The 23985-nt window shown below is 40.2% G+C and overlaps 1 protein-coding gene and 1 long non-coding RNA gene across 3 annotated transcripts in view; one reads left to right on the forward strand and one right to left on the reverse strand.

Moving 5' to 3' along the window:
- Positions 1–2667: 2667 nt before the first annotated feature.
- The window catches only part of MMEL1 (membrane metalloendopeptidase like 1), a 28535-nt gene continuing 7217 nt past the window's right edge, over positions 2668–23985 (forward strand). Inside the window, exons 1-17 of one of the 2 annotated variants that reach the window (XM_040534014.1) lie at positions 2668–3437; positions 3637–3800; positions 10306–10365; positions 11190–11351; positions 11740–11820; positions 12225–12320; positions 12915–13033; positions 13694–13759; positions 16002–16136; positions 16664–16753; positions 17339–17475; positions 17972–18065; positions 18306–18434; positions 18712–18810; positions 19391–19474; positions 19737–19840; positions 22327–22385. In XM_040534014.1, coding sequence (XP_040389948.1) covers positions 3647–3800; positions 10306–10365; positions 11190–11351; positions 11740–11820; positions 12225–12320; positions 12915–13033; positions 13694–13759; positions 16002–16136; positions 16664–16753; positions 17339–17475; positions 17972–18065; positions 18306–18434; positions 18712–18810; positions 19391–19474; positions 19737–19840; positions 22327–22385 — 1669 coding nt within the window. In that variant the 5' untranslated portion in view covers positions 2668–3437; positions 3637–3646. Of the gene's footprint in view, positions 3501–3636; positions 3801–10305; positions 10366–11189; positions 11352–11739; positions 11821–12224; positions 12321–12914; positions 13034–13693; positions 13760–16001; positions 16137–16663; positions 16754–17338; positions 17476–17971; positions 18066–18305; positions 18435–18711; positions 18811–19390; positions 19475–19736; positions 19841–22326; positions 22386–23985 lie in introns of both variants that reach the window. The other variant, XM_040534013.1, reaches the window with a different exon arrangement.
- LOC121058463 lies at positions 17483–23550 on the reverse strand. Its single transcript, XR_005814203.1, has 3 exons — positions 23299–23550; positions 17768–17822; positions 17483–17669 (listed from the first exon to the last, which is right to left on the reverse strand). It is a non-coding gene; the product is annotated as an uncharacterized LOC121058463 (long non-coding RNA).

Here is a 23985-nt window from a genome sequence, read left to right on the forward strand (position 1 = left end):
CCCATCATGAACAGAAACATCTAATAAAAACAAGATACATCAGCAGTAAATCAAAACCCCTCCTACTGTCTAGTATTGCTGTCTCTGTAGCTACAGACAAATGTTTTATAGCTCATGTCTGCCCTTGAAAGCTTAATCACCAACCAGAAGTGTATCATGTCCTAATCAATAATGCAAACAATGACAAGATCCTTTCCCACCCAAGGACCTTTAAAAATTATTCATCTCCCCACCCTCAGCGTGTCTATATTAAGGACATAACCCTGCTCTCGCACATACTCACAGCTCCCTTGTCTGCCTTTAAGAGTAGCTCTGCTTGCCTCTCCTAAGGGGGGAATTTGCCCATAGATGCATCAAGTAGAAGAAGGAGGTAAATATTTCCCCTGAGTTTAAAGATACAAAAGGATTCTCCCCAGGACTGTCAACATCAGATTTTCCCAGTGTATTTCATCTGCAAAAGTGCTCAGAGAGTTATTTCACTGATATCTTAAGAACAACAATCAATTTCACTTTTAGGTTCAGCACGTGATTTTTATTGGCCTGTATAATTTAATTATCTGAAAGCATGCAATGGAGGGGTGCTCGTTCGTTGCAATGATTGCTCCTAAGCCTGTGAGCCTTTCCGTTGTATTCACAGCCTCTGCTGGCTCTCACTCCCTGCCAAGCAGTCTTAGGGCTTCCAGCTGACTTGGTTATACTTGCCTGGAAAATACAGTGTGTATATACCTAAGACACTTAAAGTATAAGCTGTGTTTGCCAAATTAGTGCAAATTTGAATCATAAGAAGGTAGAAACCACTTTTCCCAATAGGAAAATGATACCAATAGTCAGATACCTCCTTTACATCTCTGCAACAACTGGCAACTTCTGGATGACTGCTTGGGGTAGCGTACTGCTATTGCTTACCCAGGTGCAGACTTACTATAGAAGAACATTAAAAAATAATTTATCACATTCTCTCAGGTCTTATTCTAAACTTACTAATCAATTTCCTCCCTTTTTTCACATTCTCTAACCCAAAAGTTAGAAGGCTCAGAGCTACCTAAACCAGGGATGGCACCCACTAGATCAGGTTGCCCAGGGCCTCATCCAGCCTGGTACCTGCCTGAAGACTGATAATGGAAGCATTTTCCATACAAATACTAAGTAGTTTCAGAGCTAAGCTGCACAAGTAAGAGAAATAGAAAATACTTGTCACTGTTGACTTCCCAATCTAAAGTTCGGATTGGCCTAAGATAACCTTTAGGAAACGAAAGCCAGTGCCATCTGCTACACCCAAAGTTCCTTGTATTTCCTATTGGAAACAGGATACCTTTTTCTCAGCTCAAGCGAAGCCAGTAGAGATACAGGAAAAGATTTTTGATATAGTTCCCACTTCATCCAAAAATAAAATAAAAAGGAACTGCAGGGTTTTGTTTATGACTAGGGCAATATTTTTCAATGGAATCTATGAATTATCTAGTGACCGAAGGGATCTGTGCCTTTGGGGCTCACGCATAACCTCAATTAAGTCACTTTTGGCCTTGATCAAATCATTCGTTAGAGCTGTTTCTTGGGTCTTTGTAATTCCTCTGTCCCTTGATTATATGGGGAGCTAGCGTCTGCACCCAAATAGCAGGCAGTCTGAATCCCCCACAGCATTCCCAGCCTCAGACACCACGTTAATCACCGTGCTTATGATAGGCGTGCACAGAAAGCAGTAGGCATGGAGATCTTATTCTTGGCATCTTGATTCTCCATCTGTCAAACGGGCAAAATAATGCCCTTTGGTATAGTATTGCCGCGTTACAAAAATAACTACGTTGAATCTGTGAGGCGCTTGTCTACTGCAGTGTTACGGACCTCAACTACCCAGACCTTCCTCAAGGCCAGAGCATCTCATGATAACAGTAAAACTACACAGTAAGGAGATGGAAGATTCACATACACAAGAAACTAATCTTTTACTGGATGTGGAACCCCCTTCAAACAGAAATAAGAGATCACTTAAGTCACAATTAAATTTCTAGCTCTGTTCTTCTAAGCAACCTTCCCTTCTGTAGCTCCTTTTCACATATGGCCACCCAGGATCTGCAAGTGCAATGTTTTATTTTTTTTTTCTTCCCAGATCCTTGTGTTCTTAGACTCCTCTTCAGATGGAGGGATGAGAATAGCTGCCTTCACACTTGACAGAAGCATAAGATAACTTGACTCTGAAAGAAAGGCACATTCTCAGACAGGTTTTAAGGCAGAGCACTGACTAGAAGAGGAGGCTTAGACCCCTGGCAGGAGAAACTGGCATTCATTGTTTCCTACCCCATTCAGGGAGACAGGTCTGTGCTCTTATTCTTGGAACATTTCGCTTGTACATTCCCAGCAAACAGGACTGCCTCAAAGAAATCCCTGCTCTGCCCTCAGCACTTCCTCCTTCCTTCTCAACGCACACCCCTCCGGTCAAGAGGTACCAACCTTCATTTGGGTAGCACTAACTTTGGCAGGCCCAAGGGGGAAAAAAAAATGTAGTAAAAAAGAACCTGCTTCTTCCTCCATTCAGTTCTGGAAAAGTGTAACATAAAACCCAAGGGAAATCACATAACCACCCTTTTACTGTCTTATCCAGCTGTTACATAGATTTCCAAGGAGCAGCATAAGAGAAGTTCTGTGCCTAGCCCGCACCTCGCTATAAATCAACCTGTTTCAAACTAGAAGCTGTTTCCCTGTATTACACTGAAAAGCTGCCAGCACTCTCGGAGCCAGAAGCTTTCAATAGGTTTGCACCTCTCTAACTTCTCATTCCTCCTCCGAGCCCAGCAGCCAAATAACCTGGTGGCAGATTTCGGGAAAGCTAGAGGAAATTTAGCAGCAGCTACAGCAGAGGGTGTTGCTTGTGCTGCCTGCCGCTCCAAGCGCGGAGCCCTCAGCCTGCTTGTGTGATGCAAGCCCTCCTCCCCCTGCTGCTCAGGAGCATTTGCCTGAAGCTGGGAACTGCAAACAGCTGAGCTCAGAAGTTTGGGCATGGCTCTGAGAAGACCGAGAAGCCGGAGGTCAGAAGCTCCTGCAAGCCTGGGAGCCGACAAGTGTTCTCAGAGCCTTCTGCTTCCCAAACCCTTCGTCTCTGCTAAGGACAGAGCAGACACGGCTCAAAGACACTCACACCTGGAAGGATTTCTGTTTGGATTCTACTGCTGCAAACAGAGCCCAGCAGAGCTACTCACATCCACGGAGGAAGAGAGGAAAATTCTTTGAAGCAGCAAGATACTTTCTGAAGTGGGGAGTGGAAGGAGGCAGTTTTTCCCCTCCTTCCCCCCTTTTGGGAGAAAGGAGTTACCCAACCTAGTCATGAGACTTTTCCACGCTTCCCAAAGCAGGCTTCTGAAGTTATGACACTGCACCGCTGAGTCTGGGGTAGCGTAGCCCCGGGCAGCCCCCAGCAGCACATCCTGAGTGCAGGCAATCTGGTAGGCACGGAAAATGGAGAATGAGGTTGGCAAATCTGTGGACAATCAAATGGACAAATACATGTAATAATTTGGAAGTTTTCTTTACCTATCCTTGCTTTTATTCTGCTTCCTTTTTCTCCCTGATTTGACATGCATTTACCCCATTTTCATTTAGCTGTGCTGTTAATTCTTTCTTACCCTCCCCTCCTCAATTTAGAGTTACAATAATGGGGAAATCAGAAAGTCAGATGGATATTGTGGAAAAATCAACAAAACCTGGAAAGAAATCCTGGCGCTTTGTGGCAATTGGTCTGGCTGTCTTGCTGCTCCTCATGACTTGTTCTGTGGTCACCCTGGTAATCCTGTATGCCAGCAGCAGAGGTAAGTAACCTATGAATAATTTGTTTCTTTCCCCTGCAAGCAACATAAGTCTTTTCTGCAGAGCTAAATGAAAACAAAAATGCAGGAAGAAGGTGAGCTAACCTCTGTGAGGGACTTCACCATCTCTGCCTTGTTCCAAGCTCATGCAGAGAGAGGATTATATTTGATTTTATTTGATTATTTAATTATGTGAAGTAAGATGTTGTTTTTAAGCAATTCTGTGCATTTTATTGAGTTTAACATTATTTTGACAAAGGTCAAAATAGTTGCACTATTTTTAGAGGGGAAGTGTACATTTATGTGTCTTGACATTTCCATATTTTATAGTACAATGTGAGAGCTTTTTAAAGAGTCAGGGTACTGCTGGAGAGAGAGAGACTTTTTAATATTACATCAGGCAGTTTGAGCCCTAGATGGGATGTGGTTCAGTGACTTTCATGAGAATGACTTGCCAGGAATCTGACAAAGAAGCATGTTACTTTGATGTGCTTTACCTCAATATATTAATTGCAGAGCATGCTTACTCCCAAAACCAAGTTTTTCTACTAGCACACCACATGCAAAGTCCTGTTTAAAAATTCTGTGAAGCAGTAACCAGGATTGGTAGCAGCACCTGCCTCGTGTTTATCAATTCCGTCAATGCCTCTTGGTTTCAGAGCTTTGTTAAGCTGCTAGGGACAAAAACCTCCTAATCATGAATAGCAAAACTAAAGCAAGGCACTGTTTTCTCCTTACATTGTCTCTGCATCCCCCGCCTGCAGTGAACTGCTTTCTTCAGTATTTGTAAATACATCAACACTGTGCATTGCTGAGTAATAATTCATGAGAAAAGCCTTATTGTTTACTCCTTCACTGCCAGCAATTGAATGTTACCAGCATTTGTTCCAGTGCTAGATGAGATCCCTGAGTATTTGGTATTCATAATACTCAGCACTAAGTTGGTCATATTCTGTTACCTCAGGAGACAGGAAAAAAACAAAACTACCCAGAGCTGGGTAGGAAAGAAACTCCCCAGAGTAGGAATTTCTGTATCAGAACATTGGGTTATGAAGAATTTTGTTGCTTGGGTGTATAAAAGATTTGAGAAGTCTGCTGTACATGTTGCTTCTTGGGTTTAGGCAAATCAGAATTTAGGCATTATTAATATTTGCCCAAACGTCAGTCTCACATCAGGATCCATGCAAAGAGTCTGTGCACACAAAGCTAGCGTGAACTATGGAGGGAAAAGAAGGCAAGCTTGTTTGGGGAAAAGGAATTCCAAAACCTAAATATTTTGCAGGCGTGCATCAGCAATTAAGCTTTCATTCCAAATGTTTCCCAGATCCAGACATTCCTGAGCAGAACGTGAGTGCAAAATGATAGCAGAGCTGATATGCTGCTTGTCCTGTGCTCTGTGCAGCTACTCCCTGCTCTTTTCTCCTGCTCTCAATGAGCGTTTTCAGCACTGACCTAGAGTAGGTTTCTCCCTGTCTTAAGTGGAGTTTAAGTATACACAGTCGACCTACTACAATAGGAGATGCCAAGACGCCGTCATACCCCGGAGCAGCAATCAGCTTTATGTAAGTGACAGGTAGGATCTGGGCAATCTGGGCAGCAGGAGCTTCAGTCTGCATGAGCTTTCAGATGAAGCAAGAGCTCTTCAGTGCAACCAGTGAAAGTTCAAATGCAGGACAGGAACAGTTTTTGTTTCTTGAGAAGTTTTGCCCAAATACTCCACTTGGTTCTGTTTTGATATCTAGGCCCGCATCCATGCCCAGTCAAAGAGTCTGTCGTTGACTTACCAAGTGAAAAGTATGTATTGCTCAGAGCTGGATAACATGAGAATAAATCCTACACTGCAACAGAAAAAAATGCAGCTGAACAGTATTCTTGTGATAGAACCAGGAGTACTACCCTTATTATTTTTTAATTATTATTTTTACTAATTTCACTCAAATATGAATTCTTAAATCTGTATGGGATAGTGGTTTGTTTACTAAAAGCCTATTCAGTTCAGAGCTCTTTGTTTCATCTTTTTACATCCTTTATCAGACTAACACTACCCAGACAGGCTTTTAAAAAATAATTCTATTTAGCTAATGGAAAATTAAGAGGATTATCTGTCTTTTCTTTTTAAATACATGAATGTATTTATTAGGCTTTGGTTCAGGGAGCTTATTTTTGTTCTTCTTGTATGTATCCTGCAGAAAAGCATTGTGGTGCATGAAACGAGCCTCTGGCTAAAGCAATAGTACATGTAATACACGTGAATATTGACTGTGATTTTATCTATATACCCAGACCAAAAAAAAAAAAAGCCACACTGAAGCTCACACAGCAGTTGTTATATAGTTCTAGAAGCTCTTTGGGGATTTTTGACATCCCAAGTAGTTTTCACACTCATAAAATCTTGTCTAAATAAGCTAAAAGTATAGTAAGAATAGCAGAGTAATATTTGGGTGAACATAGAAGGCAGGCAGACAGAAGTGAAGTCATTCATTTTTGAATCTGACTACAGCATGCTCTCAATTACATCTTCCCATCACCACCCACACATCTTTGCAGCCTTTTCACAGCTCTCTCTCAGCTATGTTCCACAAATATTTACCAACCTCCAAATCTCATCACTTGTTGTAGAGGTTACATTTTGAAGAACATTTCAACATTTATTGTAGCTGGCACGTCAAGTCGTCAAGTCATAGTCAGTGACTTCTCCAAACAACTTGCATTCTCACCTAATTGCCAGTCCCAACCACTCAAATATATTATCAGTTTAATTGATATTTTATTCACTTTCTGGCTGCCAAGCTTGTAGGGTTTCTCAGGTAAGGTTTGCAGATCTTTTGTTTGTGTGTTTGCATCCCTACAGGTTTTCGCTATTCACATTTATTATACAGGCTGTCATGGAGCTAGTGGGCCTACTCACACACCTCCTAGGCAGTTTACAAACAAAGAAGTGCAGTCCTTGGAGTAAGGAGCATCTTGTTCTGGGAGTGGATTTCAGAAGACCATACTATGCCCCTGCATTTCCTATGCTGTGAATGGAATTAATGTGCATTTAAGTAGTGGGTTTGCAAGAGCCTGCTGACTAGGAGCAACATCTAAACTCAATGCTAGCACAGCAAGGAAAGGCTGAGATCTGGCTCATCTCCTAGACTGATGCGTCGTCATTCTTTGGCTCCATGGATGTTCATTAGTGAGTCATCTAGTCAAGGAGATGGAGAATTTATAGTAGCTAACACAAAAGTCATGAGGAAATGACATTTGGGTGGCAAGACTCAATTCCACTAAGGAGTGACAGGCCACACACAGCTGCGAAAGTGGGCAATTTTTCAGCCTACTGATCCCCACCTAAATTTGCCTCAGCTATGCCTACAGATAGAGTGTAGGTAAAAAAAAAAGTCATGAGAAGATTAGAGAGAAAAAACATCTGGGTTATGGAGCCCATCTGAAGACACCGACGTGTGGCACAGATGATGCTTTCAGAGAAACAGAAGCTAAATTTGACAATGACATTATTTGTTGCAAACAATGTGCTGTTATATAGCAACAAAGGCAGTCTGTGGTGCTGACAGCGCTTCCGCAGGTGAGAACTGTTAGGAAGAGATAAGGTGCTGAAAGGTAAAGCTCACGCTCGACTGCCTGATGACAACTGTGGATCTAAATTATTTCAATGTGTGCCATCCCCAGCCATCTGTGGTCCTCAGAAAGCACAGTGGCAAACCACTAAACACAGACTGTACGCTTCAGAGGCTTCAGAGAATTATTTGCTTGGGTTTGGTTGTCTAGAAAGAAACTTCAATAAGGCAGCAAAAAGTAACTTTTTTTTTTTTTTTTTTTAAAGTCATCACTCAGAAGATGAACTGCTGAAAAGAACTACAGTGCTCTACAGGTCTCAGAAATTATTTTTATAGCCTGCTGCTTACCACTAAATGTAGTGCTGCTCTGTGGCTTCCTGTAAAGTCACGTTAAGATAATGGGATTCTTCACAGTGAATTCAGTGGGGTCTGAAGCATGCCCCAGCTTTGACATTTTTCTGGTTAGCAGTTGGCCTCTGAAGTTGTCTGGAGTGCTTATTTTCCCCCTTATTTTCTTCTTTCTGGAGCAGCCCCGCAGCTAAGTTCCTTTTATTTAGCTCTGTTAAAGCTTACCCTCCCTTATCAGTTCTCCGATGGTGCTCTACCAGCCTGGAGGTGAGGAATGCCTTCAGTCTGCAGCAGGATCTCTGGCTCTTCTCTGCCAAAAAGAAGACTATTTACAGGGCACGAGCGTGACTTCATGAAGCAAGGGCAAGGGTAACGCTGAATTCTGTCAGCCATTGAAGAACCTGGTACTGTACAGAGCAGTTGCAGTGCTGAAATCTTTGTCCCATTTATGTTCATCTGACTTCCCTCTTGGATTGTTTTAGAAGGAATGCCCAACGAAGGGCATCTCAGAAGAAAAAAAGTGGTAAATTGGAATGATTAATTTTTTTAAGAAGTTGTAAGAAATTAGATCCTAGACAGAGTTGGCTGGAGGAAAGCCAAATGGGAGTTAAGGTTTGATAGAAGAGCTGAGCGTTGATTCCCCACAAGCCCTTCCAGTGATACGTGTACTTCCTGTGCAGCGGAGGGAACATGGGATTCAGAGCTCAGCGTACTGATTTTCCTCTGCTACAAATCACTGTCTTCATGCCTTAAATTAGCATCAAACATGAGTTCACACCCCACTGGTAGAATTTTCTGTTCAGAAGTTTCCTATCCCAGCTCTTTAAATCCTTCCAGCTGCTCCTTTTGTTACAGCTTCTAGGCTCTGTAGAACATGAACCTGCAATCTGCCCTTCCCACCTCTGTGCTCGCAGCAGGCTTTGTCATCATGGGAACAGGGGGCTCTGTCATGGCTCAACTTTGCACTAATGTTTAACCAGAAAAATACGTAGAGAAATCATAGAATCATAGAATCTCTGAGTTGGAAGGGACCCACGAGGATCATCGAGTCCAACTCCTGATGCCTATATTTATACTGAAAACTTGAGCAGTTGGTTGCTTGTGGTTTTGTCAACCAAAAGGTTTGTTGCTTGTGGTTCTCTCAAACAAAGCATGTTGAGAAAATGAGGTGTCAGGAGGTGCGTTTTACATTTGTTTCTAGTTATTTGAGGTTCGAGAGGTGCAATTGCCAGAGCCAAGTGAGCAAAGGCTCCACAAATATCTTGTGGATGAAAACAGTGCAGTGTTGGTCATATCTCAGAGTCAGACTGACTTGGTTCTTTGTCAGGAATGGTAGCAAGGCATAAGAGACAATTGATAGAACAACAAAGGAACCACTTTTAGAAGTAAGCTGAGAGCCCCTCACCAGCCATTTCTAATTATCTGTTTTCATGGCCGAGTTTCAGAGCTCTGTGTGCGTAACCAAGGCTTCAAAACCAGATTTGGCTTCCCTGCTTATGTATCTCAATTACATTTTCACAATCACAAGAGCTTCTTGAATGAGGGGAGTTAGAATCTTGCTGAAAGCAGCTGGATTCCAGAAACTGAAGTTAGACATTGTGAGGCTATATTAAAGGGAGAAACTTCAATTGAAAACAGGCTTCAGCTGAGTCCTGTCCTATCCCATCCTTGAGAAACAATGGAAGAAATACAGCATACTCAATGCAGTTCTCCTTCCCACCTTGCCCAGTAGTATTTCTCCTCTAGGAGAATTTCAGAATGGCTTTGAACTACTAGCTTTTCCCTAGAGATATCCTTCCCCCTGGAAGTACCCTGGGCTTTTAAATATATATTTTATGAGAGAGTTTAGGAAACTCCAGAAATTGTGCTTGCCTCATCTGGTACCAAAGTGCTAAACCCCTCCATGTGAAGCTTCATATTGTTACACATATTTTGCTCATCCCATGTTCAGATTGGTAGACACTAAACTATTATAAGGCATGCAGTTATTCTAATGCAGATCTACTCCCACGCAGCACGACAGCACTCAGCTGAACCCTGAATATTACATTCCCGATCACAGTGGGTGCTTTTTATGTTGCTTCCACTGATGAACTTCAAAGCCCTCTTTTCTTCCCTACTGTTTTATTTCTATCTGAATTACTGTAGTCTTGTTTGCTCTCATGTAAAACACTTGTTTTCCTTGGAAGGAATTTGAGTAACTTTTCTGCAAACAACCTAGTGCAAAGATAAAAAAAAGTTTTAAAACATGGCAAATTTTGTTGGAAAGTCAGGGTGTCAGGTTTTTGTTTTCACATCAAGATGCTCTGTATCACTGCCATAAGACTCATAGCAGTACATTTATTACAGAGCAGCAAGCAGCGAGAGCTAGGCACTGCTCCAGTTCCTGCTCACTGACATTAGCAGTGCATAGGTTTTTGGGGATCTTCACTGAAGGGCTTCACTAAGAGATGTCTTTACAGTTGATATCTTTTGCTGACACGTAATGTTCACTTGCTCTAAAACTAAACAGACCTGGCATTAAGGTTGGGCTGCTGGTGAATGACATCGGTAACGATTTCCAACTAATTGTGTCTGCTTTCTTATTCCTCTTCCTCCAGGCACTCACTATGGCACCAATTCAGGCAACATATGTACCACACCTGGATGTGTTACAGCAGGTAATGATCGGTACTGTGAATAACTCTTGCAGAAGTGGTGTTCTACAAATTGTTAATTCTACCCAATCTGAATAAACAGTAGTGCAGGCTTTAAGACCAGAGGAGTTTAAAAGGAATGAAACTCTTTCTGTCAAAGGCAGTGAGTACAGTGTCCTCAAACAGTTCCATGTGTAAAGGCTGGGAAGGTAGGGGCAGAAGGAACACAACTATTGTTCTTTTTCCATTGTATGCTTCATCATCACTTAATATCATTTATAAGGTAGTAGTACAGCAAGATTTCCATTGTGGTCAACAGTTCTCTGGCCACAAAGATGTGGCTTTACCAACATAGCCTGTATCTATGATGTATCAAAAATTCCCTTAGATCTAATTCTCTCTGAAAGGGAGTGTATTGTACACATGGGGCTCTTCACCTTATTATCTTGAGCATCTACTGATATACCTCCATTATATACAATCAAGAGAGGTAAGACCACAATACAGATGTTCAGTTATCCCCTGGAAAGACTGGCTTCATAGGTAGAGACCTTACGTAGGGCTTCAGGCTCTACATGCCTGTTGTAAGGCACTGTGCTGTAGGAGAATTATCAGTCTGTCATTCAGAGGCTCCTTCTGTAAAGCACTATAATTGCAGTGCAGATGTCTGCCATCAGATGCTTCTTTGCATTTTTAAATAGAGAATAGGTTCCTTTGAGTCATAATACATGAGCATAAGTCTTATCCATGATAAGCAGCGTAAGAAAGATGCCTTTCTGCCAATCTTTGGTAGTCCCAGAGATTACTGAGCAGTCTGTGGAACTCAGCTCTCTTATTTTGATACCTAGCTGCTAGAATACTTCAGAATATGGACACCACAGCTGACCCTTGCAAGGATTTCTATCAGTATGCTTGTGGGGGCTGGCTGAACCGGCACGTTATCCCAGAAACTAGCTCCAGATACAGCATTTTTGACATCTTGAGAGACGAGCTGGAGATCATCTTAAAAGGTAGGAGTGAGCCTTCTCTACCCTTGTGTTTCACTTCAGATATTGTTTACAGTACACTATGGAGAGAAGCGTTGATTGTGATTTTTTCCCCTCTAGTCCTTTAATCTGTCTCTGACTACATCCATTTTGTGATAACATGCTGTTCCCATTAAAAAAATGGCCATAGATGATTTGGTACTAACTTCAAAGGGAGATGGACAAGCTGTGTGCATGTCCTTCTTCCTGACACTTTTTTCCTTTAGTAGCTCCTTTAAAGAGCACTCTAGTTTAATACCAATCGAAGCCTAAGGTAACAGATATTTATCATAGCCCTGAATTCTCAGTGATTTCTATGAAAAGATCAAAGTTCTCCAGGGCAAAAATCTTACTGCAGTGGTTCCTTCCACAGGTGTGTTGGAGACTTCAGATCAAGGGGACAGAGAAGCATTTCAGAAAGCTAAGATACTTTACAAGTCATGCATGAATGAGAGTGAGTCCCTTTTTCTTCTGTTCTCCTGTTCAATACCAAACATACAACTGGAGGAAAAGTCCAGTGTCTTTGCCTGGATAGTTAATCTTCATTCAAATACGGACGCCTTCGTACGTTGCACAGATGCTGGTTACCAACTTCTCATGTGCAAAGCCTTTCCTTCTGAGTGCACAAGTGCATCTTATTTCATTCTTTCCAAAGCCATTCAATTAGAATCTGTACATATTTCTGCTACTTTTATGAAGACTAATATAGAAAACAGATTTTTGGTATCTCTTATTTTCTACTATGACAGATTCAGTTTCAGATTTGAACTGGTAGAAGAAAAATAGGTAATAGTCCTTTCTCCGTCCCTCCTCCCACGGCTCTCCAAAACAACGCAGTATTTGTTTTTCCTGTCTCAGGTCTTATAGAGCAGCGAGATTCATTGCCTCTGCTAGAGGTCTTAACAATGGTTGGAGATTGGCCAGTGGCTTCTGCAGACTGGAACGACACCAAAGGTAATGCTGAGCCCAAAAGAGTTCAGTAGCACCAAGTCTGAATTAGATACTGCACTAAGGTGACAGCCTGTCCTTGATACCCTGACTTTTGCTCACAAAGAAAAGATTAAAATGTAGGATGCAATGCATACACATTTGGCATGCAGTGATCTGTAAAGTACTTTAAATTAAAATACCCATATTGTAAGATCTCATTCATGAACACTGGACATTTTAAGGCACGGTTAGGAAACCTAGAGGACCAACATGAAAACTGAAAACAAAAAAGCTATATAACCAATGTGTTCTAATAGTTGCATACTAATTAGAGTTTGAAGCATAACACCCTAATTATTCAAGGTCATGGTGATTTATATTATGCATATATTGCAATATATAAATTAATGAGCTGCTGATTAATATCATCAAGATAGGTAGGACCAGTGAGAACACTGTCTAGCTATTCCTAGCCACTGTAGGGATGTCCTGTGCAAATATTCTCACTTGATGTCTAGTCTGTTTCTAAACAATTTCAGCAGTAGTCTTGCAGACTCTACAATTTTATCAGTCCTAATATATTGATAAATAATGTACATTTTCCCTTTCATGTCACAGAACCGGGCTGGAGCATGGAAGAGAAACTCTCCATAATGAACTCCAGATTTAACAAACGTGTCCTCATTGACATGTTTGTATGGAATGATGACCGGGATTCCAGCAGACACATTATTTATGTAAGAAAAATATTTCAGGGAATTATTTATGTACAGCAGAATTATAATACATACAGATTAGCTTTCCATAAGTCATACACTCAACTGACAAAATTTATGCAGTGGTTCTGTACCCTCAAGTGGCTGATACGTCTCAAAGTTATATTGGGAAACATTTTGTGGTACCATAATTTGCTTTTGTTTCAGCTAAGTCAATGGACCTTTGCTGATTTACAACACTTAAGAATTGAAAATGCTTGTGACTTGCAAAATGATTATGAGGTTTAATATAAAGCAGGAAACCATGTTTTTAAGGTAGATACATAAATATTATTTCAGAACTCATTTGAGTATTCTTACGCATGAATTCTAGCCCCCAAGTCAAGCAGCTTCTTTTCTAAGTTGTTTAAACTTATTCTTATATATCAATGACTACTTAAAGATTTTGCTTAATAACCCTTGTCAAGTATCCATCCTGTTGTCATTTAGAAATTCAGAGACAGAAGTTGGCTCTTCCATCCCACCCCAGTTTCTAGAAAACTGAAGTTCTTTACTGTTTGGTAGAAGCATATTGTTGGCTATTCCAACATTGTATGACATGTGCAGCATTTCATGTCGTCTTTCAAGGACAGCACCAGTTCCAGTTCATCCCTAACTAAAGAAATGTATGATTTCTTTCAGATTGACCAACCTAGTTTAGGAATGCCATCAAGAGATTACTACTTTAATGGAGGCAACTATCAAAAGGCAAGTACTCTTTGTGATTTATTTACTATATGCTACTAAAGTAATAGCATTAATTATTCCCATATTTCAGAAAACTCAAATATATGAATCTTCATGTCTTGCAACAGACTGACATTCACTGCTACTTTTTTTCTACTTATGCCAAAGTTCCATTAAGTTTACAAAAGTACTGAACAATTACATAAACACCAAGCCTCCCCAGAACTGGCTAACTCATGTAGCCTTCTTCTGGTCTGTGTGAACGAAATACAATTTGTTTTATAACTTTAAAGTCTCTAATTTTGGAAGATAGGTCCACATTTTAGTGCTTGTATCTTCTAAAACCGCTGGTTCTGGCTACTATTAAAGAAGGTACTAGAAAGTGGAGTATAAATATGATCTAGTGTGACAATTCTCCCATATTCGAGCATACAATGCCACAAAATGACTGTTATTCAACACCAAAATATTCAAAAGTTCACATGTTCATTGAGGAAAAAAACAGTTTTTTTTTTTTTTTTTTTTTTACAGCAACAGCAATATTAATGGATACTTATCTGGCAAGAATCTGCTGCCACTTACTTCCTCCCCTCCCTCCCACCATTCCCCAAAATTACATTAAAGTTGTGAGAGACTAAATTCTAGCTACTCTTCCCTGTTGGTGCTCAGGGTGAAAGTGGGAGGTTCTGTAAGAACTTAGTAAGCTGTGGCAAACACTCAGTTTATGTTTCCAAGCTGAAAATACTGCTTCAGTACTTTTTATTTTGTCAGTTATGTCATACTTGCAGAAAGGATTTGCAACCTAACATCAAACTAGTTTTCTTAACATGAATGGAAGGGAATACAGAGAAAAAAATAATCAGCATTTCAGGCTCTGGCTAGTGGCTCAAAAGACAGATAAACAAAATCAGTTTGAGTAGTTTTCTTCTGACTTCATTGTACTGGAATATATTTCCATATATAATATAGTCTAAAACACAGCCCTGTGAAGTTTTCATGGGGTTGTTTTTCCACACCTTCTGGCCAGCTTTATAAACCATCAACTTCTGTTAATCTGTCTTGTAATACAAAACATACAATTCCCACACGGTTGTGTTGGGAACTATAGAGGGCTGCTGTGAAGTTCACTGGTAGCTTTTGAAACTAGCATTCTGTTCTACAGGTTTCACCTATGTAGTAACAGTTACATTAGAAAAGAAGAATATTTATGCATCACTACACAAAATTAAGACTTGAAACAACTTGGGGTAGAAAAACAGGTATAATACACTGATAATCTTAATTTAGCAAAAGAAAACACAATATTTAAAGAAGTTTTAATTTGAGGCTATAAAGAAGGACTATGGCTGTATTTTTAATTTTTATGAATAAGGAAGAGAGACAACCCCTTTTTATTTGCTATTTAACAGCTCACTTCCCACAAACAATGAACCAAACTGATGACCCAAACTCCCTCTCTGCTTAGTCCAGCATCTTTTGGCAAGACTCCTACTGAGGCCTGTGGGAGTCCAGCCTGATTAAGGCCTCAGCATTCAGCCTAAAAACACAAGCCATTATCATGTAAGTGCCCAGACTCAATTTCACAACAGTTATTTATCTGGTTTCCAAGGTCTATGTAGGAAGAAAAGTATGCAAGAATAATAGGTAATGTTAAGCTTTCCTCTATCAAAGATACGTACTCAGCAGTCAAATATCTTTATTGGGACCACTCCGAGAAATAACTCACAGCCAGACCTTCCTATTACAAATAAAGTAAAGGTATCACTGGGAACCATCTGAGAAAGCTTTTCTTTCAGGCAGTAAAACCAGAGTTTAGAGAATTTACAGTATAACTTCCAGAGAACTTAAATCTTCTGTGTTTACCTTTACCTAGTGCTTTGTCTAGTTAGGGATCACTAATTCCCATACTGTGACTCAAAGCACAGGGCTTTCTTCTTGCTCAGGTAGAAATTCTAACCTCAAACTCTAGAGTTACAGCATACAGGGAAGCAAAAAGTGCTGCTTTTATGTGTTTTGAGACTCAACTGCACTGCAAGGTATTCCAGGGGGAATTAAGGTCCTAGGTATTGCAGTAGTATCCATTACATTAAAGAAAAAATGGGTGTAGAGGGTTGCTTTGGAGACCATGGCAGAGGCTGTGGCCACTGGGCCAAACTTCTTCCACAGCAGACTGTGTAAAGCTGAAATAATTGTTTGCTGAATGAGGAACAACAGACAGCAAACCTCTTCTTTATGACTCTATACACAAAACTATTTCTTGCAGGTCAGAGAAGCTTACCTGCAGTTCATGATCACTATTGCTAAAATGATCCGAGAAGACAAGAACGTATCTAAAGATGATTTGTTTGTCCAGGAGGAAATGGCAAAGGTTATGGAGCTTGAAACAGAGATTGCAAACGTGAGTACAGAAATCAAGAAGTTCTCAGGATGTTTGGGTTGGGGTGAGGCAGAAGTGTCTCACCGTTTTTTGTAGCAGCTTGACACAGCACAGAACTCATGGCCAAGAGGAAAAGGAGGGGGCAAGAAACTTTGTGCTGTGAGCAGCCCAGAAATCAGAGCCTCTGTGTATAATTCCATCCATTGTAGACACTGCTATTCTGCCTGCTCTAACCCTAACCATACTTATTTTTGGAAATCTCCTAAAGCAGGATAATCTATGTCCAGCTAAGCATGCACTAAGATAACCCCAGAGCTATCTTCCTTGGTGTTGTAGACTCATAAAAGCTTGGTTGTCCATACTAATGACGCATTATTTAGAGGGGCCTGAGTTGCTGTACTGAAGTGTAGAAGCATTCATTTCCAAAAGAAATTTGTTTTTATTCTCAGTACTATTTAAGTGTGTCTATATGCACACGCATACATGTGACTTCAACCATTGACACTTCTGTCAGTTGATTCTAGTAATAATCTTGTGATTGTCTTCAGGCAACTACCCCAGCAGAAGAAAGGCACGATGTAACCTTGTTATACAACAAAATGACATTAAAAGAACTACAGGATAAGTTTGCATTGAACGTAAGTGTTTAACAGGCAGTCTACAACTTTCAGCCTCCTATTATTACTATGTAAACTGGAAATAGCTTTGTGAATTTGTCAGAGTGATGCAACAAGTATAAAATTATTTCCATTCTTAATGTTGTCTTCAGAGTCTTAAAAAGCATTTTCTCCTGATCAACACTACAACTGAAGTATTTGCTGTATTTTCTGTCTCTAGATTAATAATGATTATTACCTACTTGGTGTAAAGATAAAAACAAGTGCCTCAAAGTCCTTCATATACAAAAGTGAACTGCATCTTTGGTTCAGACATTCCGAACCGAGTTCTGGAAAAAAAATAACAACAACATGATCAAGCCCCAAACAATCAGTCAAAATAAGGTTAAACCTAGACTATCTACTAGAAAAATTTACTAACAGCAACTGGACCTCAGCATTGCTGGAGCAGGAAACAAGGATCTGTATATTCAGCAAACCCTTCCTTGTGATTTTGTTAGCTCTACTGCCAACACTAGAACATTCCATACCATGGACTGTAGAAACTCTAGACAGTTACTAAGGCACGTAAACACCTGGCACGAGTATGTCTTTCTCTCTGCCTAGGAATTTAACTGGACCTTCTTCATCCAAGGTGTCATGTCTTCAGTAAGTGTTCAGGTTGACCCCGAAGAAGAGGTGGTTGTATATGGCGTGCCCTACCTACAAGAGCTGAAGGCAATTATCTCAAAGTACTCAGCAAGGTAAAAAGAAATGGAAATACCCAAGACAACAGTGACAGAAACATTGTGGAAACAGATTATTGGGCCCACTTGCTAGTTCTGCCAGAGCTGCTCTTAGAAGATTCAGAGGGCTTCACTGTGAAATATGAGAAGTGTCGTCTAAGGTCCAAGGGTCCCAAAGTACTGCAGTACTAGGTGTCTCATTGGCTCATGTGCTTGGGAGAGGGTTTAAATGGGAAGAAATATGACATGGGCTTTAGCTTGTTACACTCTTGTTGGGAGAATGGGGCAGGGAGAGAAGAAAAATAAATACCTGAACAGACCAGAGAGCACAGTGCTCAGTCTGGATGCTTCTAGAGTTAGCCAGCCTGTTAAATAAGAACAGTCACTTGTAGATGCTATGAAACTGATGACTGGGAATCACTAACTTTCTCATCAAAATTTAGTGCACACAGTCAGAGGGGAACTTTGTTACTTTTTACAAGAGATTAACTTCAGCTTTGCTTTCCCTGCACAGCACCATCCAGAACTACCTCATTTGGCGACTCATAATCGATCGAGTCAGCAGCTTGAGTCGGCGTTTCAAGGACGCACGGGCAAACTACAGGAAGGTATTTCCTCTCTTCCTAAAGAGACTGTAGAGCATAGTACTGGCAGAGAGTCCCCCAGTCACCAAGTACAGTCTTTGCCAACACAAAGACATTGTAGTATCATAAAACACAAAAATCTGAGAACAATCACGATAGAAACCTTTGTCTCAGGTTAGCCTCCTCATTAGGCAGCAATTTGGCAGAGGATTTTGAATAAAAGATGTGTAGGCAGAATTGATCCTGTGGTGTTTTACATTCTAGGCACTTTATGGGACAACACTGGAAGAAGCCCGCTGGAGGGAATGTGTGAGTTATGTCAACAACAACATGGAGAATGCAGTGGGAGCAATGTATGTCAGGGAGACATTTGCTGGTGAGAGCAAGAGGATGGTATGTAGTTTTACCCTTTGTACTATTGTACCCCCCAGTGACCATTCCCCTCCATCTGATCTCCCAGTTTGGTTTATCTGGTAAAGCGATCCATCAGCCAAAAATTAGAAAACGTAAGAACTCAACTGTAATGCTCTTTTAAATGCAAAGTATCAGAATTTAGAACACAGAATTTGGGAGAAGTCAGCCTTCAGTAGGAAGTCTTTCATCACCTTTGCTGTGGCTCGGAAAAATAGGATGTAAATAATTCTTTTTTTTTTTTTACTGCCTCTTTTAGGTCCGAGATTTAATAGATAAGATTCGTGAAGTGTTCATTGAGACATTAGATGAGTTACAGTGGATGGATGAGGCATCTAAAGAGAAAGCTCGTGAGAAGGTCAGAGAAAACAAGAAACTTCAGTATCCCTTCATGAATATGAAATCTTTGGAATTTTGTTGCATCACTATTCCCAGTTCCTCTGCAAATGAGAGGAGAAAACTTTACTGTTCACTATCCTGTTATCCATTATCCTATTACATTGTCCCTTTCTTTTTAATCATTTATTAGTTCACATACATTTTGTTTCCTTTAACAAGTCTTGTGAACCACATTATAAGTAAGGAGAGAAGATAACACCCAATGCATCAGCTACAGTGACAACTGAATACAATGCAGACCCCAAAGGAAACTTTTCATTGATTTTAAGACTGTCAGCGCTGTTGCAATACCAAGAAAGAGGCACTAGGTGAGGGTTAAGCTCAATCCCTGCCAGATAGTGCTATAGGGTCTGCAAGTCTACTACAGTGGCTGGAGGAGCGGGAGGCTTTGTTTCACATTTTAAAAAAACACCTCATTAGGCAAAAGGATGTATCTGAAGACTGTCTTCAGCCATTTGCATCCAAATTCTTACACACATGGGGGCAATGCAAAAATGAATTTGAATCAAATGAGGAAAAAGTAAACTCTTTTCTTCTAGGCAATGGCAATTAAAGAACAGATTGGCTACCCGGATTATATTTTGGAAGATCACAATGAAAAACTAGATCAGGAATATGCCAATGTAAGTATGCCGTACATACCTCAGTAAGTACCTCAATATAAAAGCCTACACTTATTTTCTCACCATTTGATGTACTTGTACCTATGCAACTTATTTCCAAGTGGCTAGAAAGCATTGATTGTGTTGAGCATTTTGTAATTGTTAGCTCTTTGCATGCAGTTAAGCGATAACTTGCATTCAAAACATTTTAGAAGATACATTCATTGGCACAAGGAATTCCTCATTCAGCACAGTTTACTGATACGGAGATCTGTTTCTTCAGCTAAACTTCAGTGAGCACAGTTACTTTGAAAACATCCTAGAAAATCTGAGAGCTGGAGCCCAAAAGAGCTTGAGAAAACTTCGAGAGAGAGTTGACCAAGATATGTAAGTTTCAAGACTACATACTACATACACAATCTTAAGTCCTGGAATAACAGTTACCATGTTTTAGTCATATGCTGTGGATAAGTGAAAATGCTTATATTTGAGATCTTATAAGTTATTTCCTGGAATTAAACAAGTAGTTCATTGCTTCTTGTAGTAGGAGTTCATTCAGTTCTCTTGGAATCTCACTAATGAATCTGAATGCAAAGCAACTTGATGAAGGATTAAAGCTACTTAACACAAAAGCAGTGACAGATCTTTCTGGTGACTCAGCAAGGAGGAGAGGAGATCAGTAGTGTTGGAATCTCCAAAATAAATAATTAGAGGAAAAAGAAGCTTGAAGTATTCTGGCCAGAATTCTGTTGGAAATATGCTCAGTCTTAAGGAAGTTGAACACCAGATCCAGTTAACGCCTACTTCCAAGCTGATAACTTCACACTACACTTAGTAAGGTAAAAGTGTGTTTTTCAGATACTTCCTGTCATAAGTACAGGCTTGGCTGCTTTGTGATTCCTTCTTTGACTCATGAAGGCATCCAAGTAAATCTCAGGTCTCGTGCCTATATTACCCTGGCTGTTACCTCATAGTTCTCTAGTCTTAGACAAATCCTCAGACCGGTGCTCATCTCAAAAAAATCAAATATAAGTAGCATGTTTATAAATTATTATATATAAGATATATTATTTGCAGCAACAAATGCACCAGAGTATGACCCAATTTCCAGCACTATGAGCTAACCAATCTGAACTTTTAATAGTCCATTTGGCTTCCTGAGCTACACAGCTCCAATACAGTTACTTGGCAAAGCTGCTGCCAAATGCATTAGTGACAGAGACAATTGTAATGGAAGGCTGAAGTAAGGAAGCTAATACCAACTTGATGTGTTGTTCACTAGTGGGCTTCCAGCCTGTGTGATGCTGGAAGGGAAAAGGAAACAACACATCTTGACCAAACGTAAAACAACAGTTATTTGTTATTAATAAGCAAACAAAAGACTCTCCAAAGGGAAGCCCAGGTCAAGTTAATCATCGCAAAGTCTATTAATACTTTTCCTATCGCTCTTCCTATGAGGTAGTTTATAACTCAAAACAAGAGTACACAACACAGACACTTAGAAGTGAATTACTGATGAATAATTCACCAAGGAGGTTTTCTGATCAGTCAGCTAAATGGAGCTTTTTTTAATGCTTCCTCATTACTTGATTGCATCAATCCTGGGGCTCTTCATAGCAAGAATTCTTGCAGAGGACTGATTTTCTTCATCCACAAACTGTGTTACAGATCACTGCTGCCTTTTGCAGGCAGAGACTGTTGATAGCCCTTCAGCAAGAATTCCCCATACCCCTGCTCATTCTAAGTATTGTTGAAGACACATTTGTGGGAGCCTTTTCAACAATTAACGCATTGGGCCTTCTTTGCCTCTCTGGCAATATACAAAATACCAATAATTTGCACTTCTTTACCCAATGACCTACAGTTTTCTAGTGACATCAACCAAGAGTCTTGAAAGGTTTTCCCAAGGAGACAAAACTACTTACACTCCAGCTCACCGTTCAATTAAACCAAAGGAGTGTGTATAACTGACAATGTTGATGCTAGTTTCTTAAATGTAATGATCAGCTAGTAAGTCATTGCTTATAGTTAGATTTCATTTTCAGAGCAGCCCAGAAGTAGTTACATCAAGATAATGGTAAATACAGCAACTATTGACACCACAAGAAGCTATAGGGATGAAAGATGTGGAAGGAGGAATGTCTGAGGCTGACACTGCTAAAGACTTTTCATGAGCTCATGGATCCAACTGTTACTGCATTGTTCAGTAAAACAGGCTGACTACAAGTGTATGTCAGATAGAAGAGATGGAGGGATGGACAGAAGGGAAGAAATACAAAGAATAAAAAAGTTGTCAAGCTATTGGGAATATTTTCCAGGAGCAGCTTACTTCAAACAAGAATTACTTAAAGTTAGTACTCATTATCTATAAAATATTGGACTCCAAATGCAAACATTTGCAAATCTGGAGTCAGATATGCAATGAGAGTGATTGTTCAGTTTTAATTAAGGTTTTTCAACAGATAAGTTTGGTCTTAACTTCTAATTTGGAGTATCTGCCTTCTGCTGCTTAAAACGTCATCTAGATACTAATTTTCTTTTTAATGCAATACTTCTCATTTCCTCTTAAACTCATATAGTGTTAAAGTGACCTGGTAAACAGCCACTACACTTCACCCCAGTGTAGCTGTTCAACATTCAAGAGCAAATGCATTTCTCACTTTAACTTGTTATTCTTTTGAGTGAAAGATGCCAATGAGTGAGAGATCAGGTATTTCCTCGTATAATTATTTCTTGACAACTGTATGCAGTGGCAGCCTTCTTCCCTACCTCAATCCTTTCCTTATCTGCAGTCTGCATTTTTGAATAAGATTAATCAGTAAGAAGAGTGTTTATAATTGATGACTAACTTTGTATGCAACATTTATTTTTAGATGGATAATCGGGGCTGCAGTGGTCAATGCTTTCTATTCCCCGAATCGGAACCAGATAGGTAGGTTTACAACAATTTTACACAGCCGTATGAAACTAATTAACCAATTATTGCACCACAACAGTGCAAGTCAGCCGTCTAGAGGTAAACCTGCCTCTGCCTTTGAGGAAATTCTGAGCAAGATAGACAGGCTGTTCTTTTCAAAATGTTGTTTTGTTGATGAATATTCAACTCCCCACCACACACACACACTTGGCAGGCATAGTTCATATACTGTAATTGGAACAGCCTTATGTTTGAAAGCCTGAGACAGTAACTGCTACTATGTGAGTGCCAGCTTCAGCAACCAGAGTGCTCATAGCGTATTCTGGGCTGTTTCTACTCATGTTTCCACATTCCTGATAAACACAAGGGCAGCTTTCCAGTTTGTTTTCTGTACAGATGGTACAGAAATAATTTTGCTAAGGAGTATAATAGACTAAAGAAAGCTGCCTCAGCTTAACGTGATATTAGGTCTGAGATACTTTGGAGAGTCACTAGCCTGACTTCTCTTGTTCTTAGCAGACAAGATCCTCAGCTATAAGACTTAATGAACCTGTCTGGCTCCACGTACTCCCCAATCCCTGCAGATGGCCAGAAGTCCAGGTTAAGCCTAGAGATACAGCAGTCTTTGCTGAACTCTGAGCACCTCAAACAGGCGAGGAGCCCGGTCATTTCTGTTATGTAGCGTTTATCTGAATTTCCAGGGCACCAAGAGCTTCTACTGTTAAGTACTGTCAAATACTGTAAGAGAAATATCTGTGTCTTTCTTGAGCAGACAGTAACTGTATCTTTTTTGCAGGACGGGATAAAACCACAGTCAAAAGGAAAGATTTAGATAATTTCTAAAGGTAGAAACACCCGAAGCACCCGTTGTTTAGTCCTCTAGCCTTATCAGAAAAGACTGTCTCCTAGTTATACAGCTTCCGCTTACCTCCATGTTGTGGCACAGTAAAACTATGACCAGTCAGTCCTTCAGCCTCAGTAGCGTGCTCCTACAGCCTGCTGATCCAAACCATCTGAGACCTAAAGGTGTATTTACTCTCAGGCTCCCCATTTATCCATACTGTTTTTATTCTGATAGTAATCAGCTGTGAGCCAGCTTTCCCTCAGTGAACTCGGGCCTTGAAGAAGTCTATTTCCTCTACAGCTTTGCTCTTGTAAACAATGTGGAAGTAACTGGCTTAAATTGAAGATGAATATTCAAGCCAAAATCCCAGCACAGCTGCCTGCAATAGTGTAGATGTCCATTAAATCCTATTTCTTTATATCTCTAGTTTGAGGAAACCAATTTTCCACACTATTTTCAGTCTCCTGCTTCTGTCTTACTACAGCCTGTCCTATATATTTCTCCTCAAAAACGCATGGATAGAAAATTCTATGTGGTCAAAAAGGCTTATGACTTTGAATGAAGTATTTGCTATATAATTACAGTATTTCAATTTTTAGAGAATGTCTCACTAGAATGAAGTGCTTACAGTCTTAATTCTTCTAGAACTACGTATGTCTTTCATTTTACATACATGGGAAAAAGACTAAATCTACTGATTCTATATAAGGCTTCAGTAGACTGAAGATATACCTCCAGCTGCCCTCCTCCTCCCCCCCAGATCTAAGCACA

The sequence above is a fragment of the Cygnus olor genome, chromosome 21 (assembly GCF_009769625.2).
Source record: "Cygnus olor isolate bCygOlo1 chromosome 21, bCygOlo1.pri.v2, whole genome shotgun sequence".
Classification (NCBI taxonomy): Eukaryota; Metazoa; Chordata; class Aves; order Anseriformes; family Anatidae; genus Cygnus; species Cygnus olor.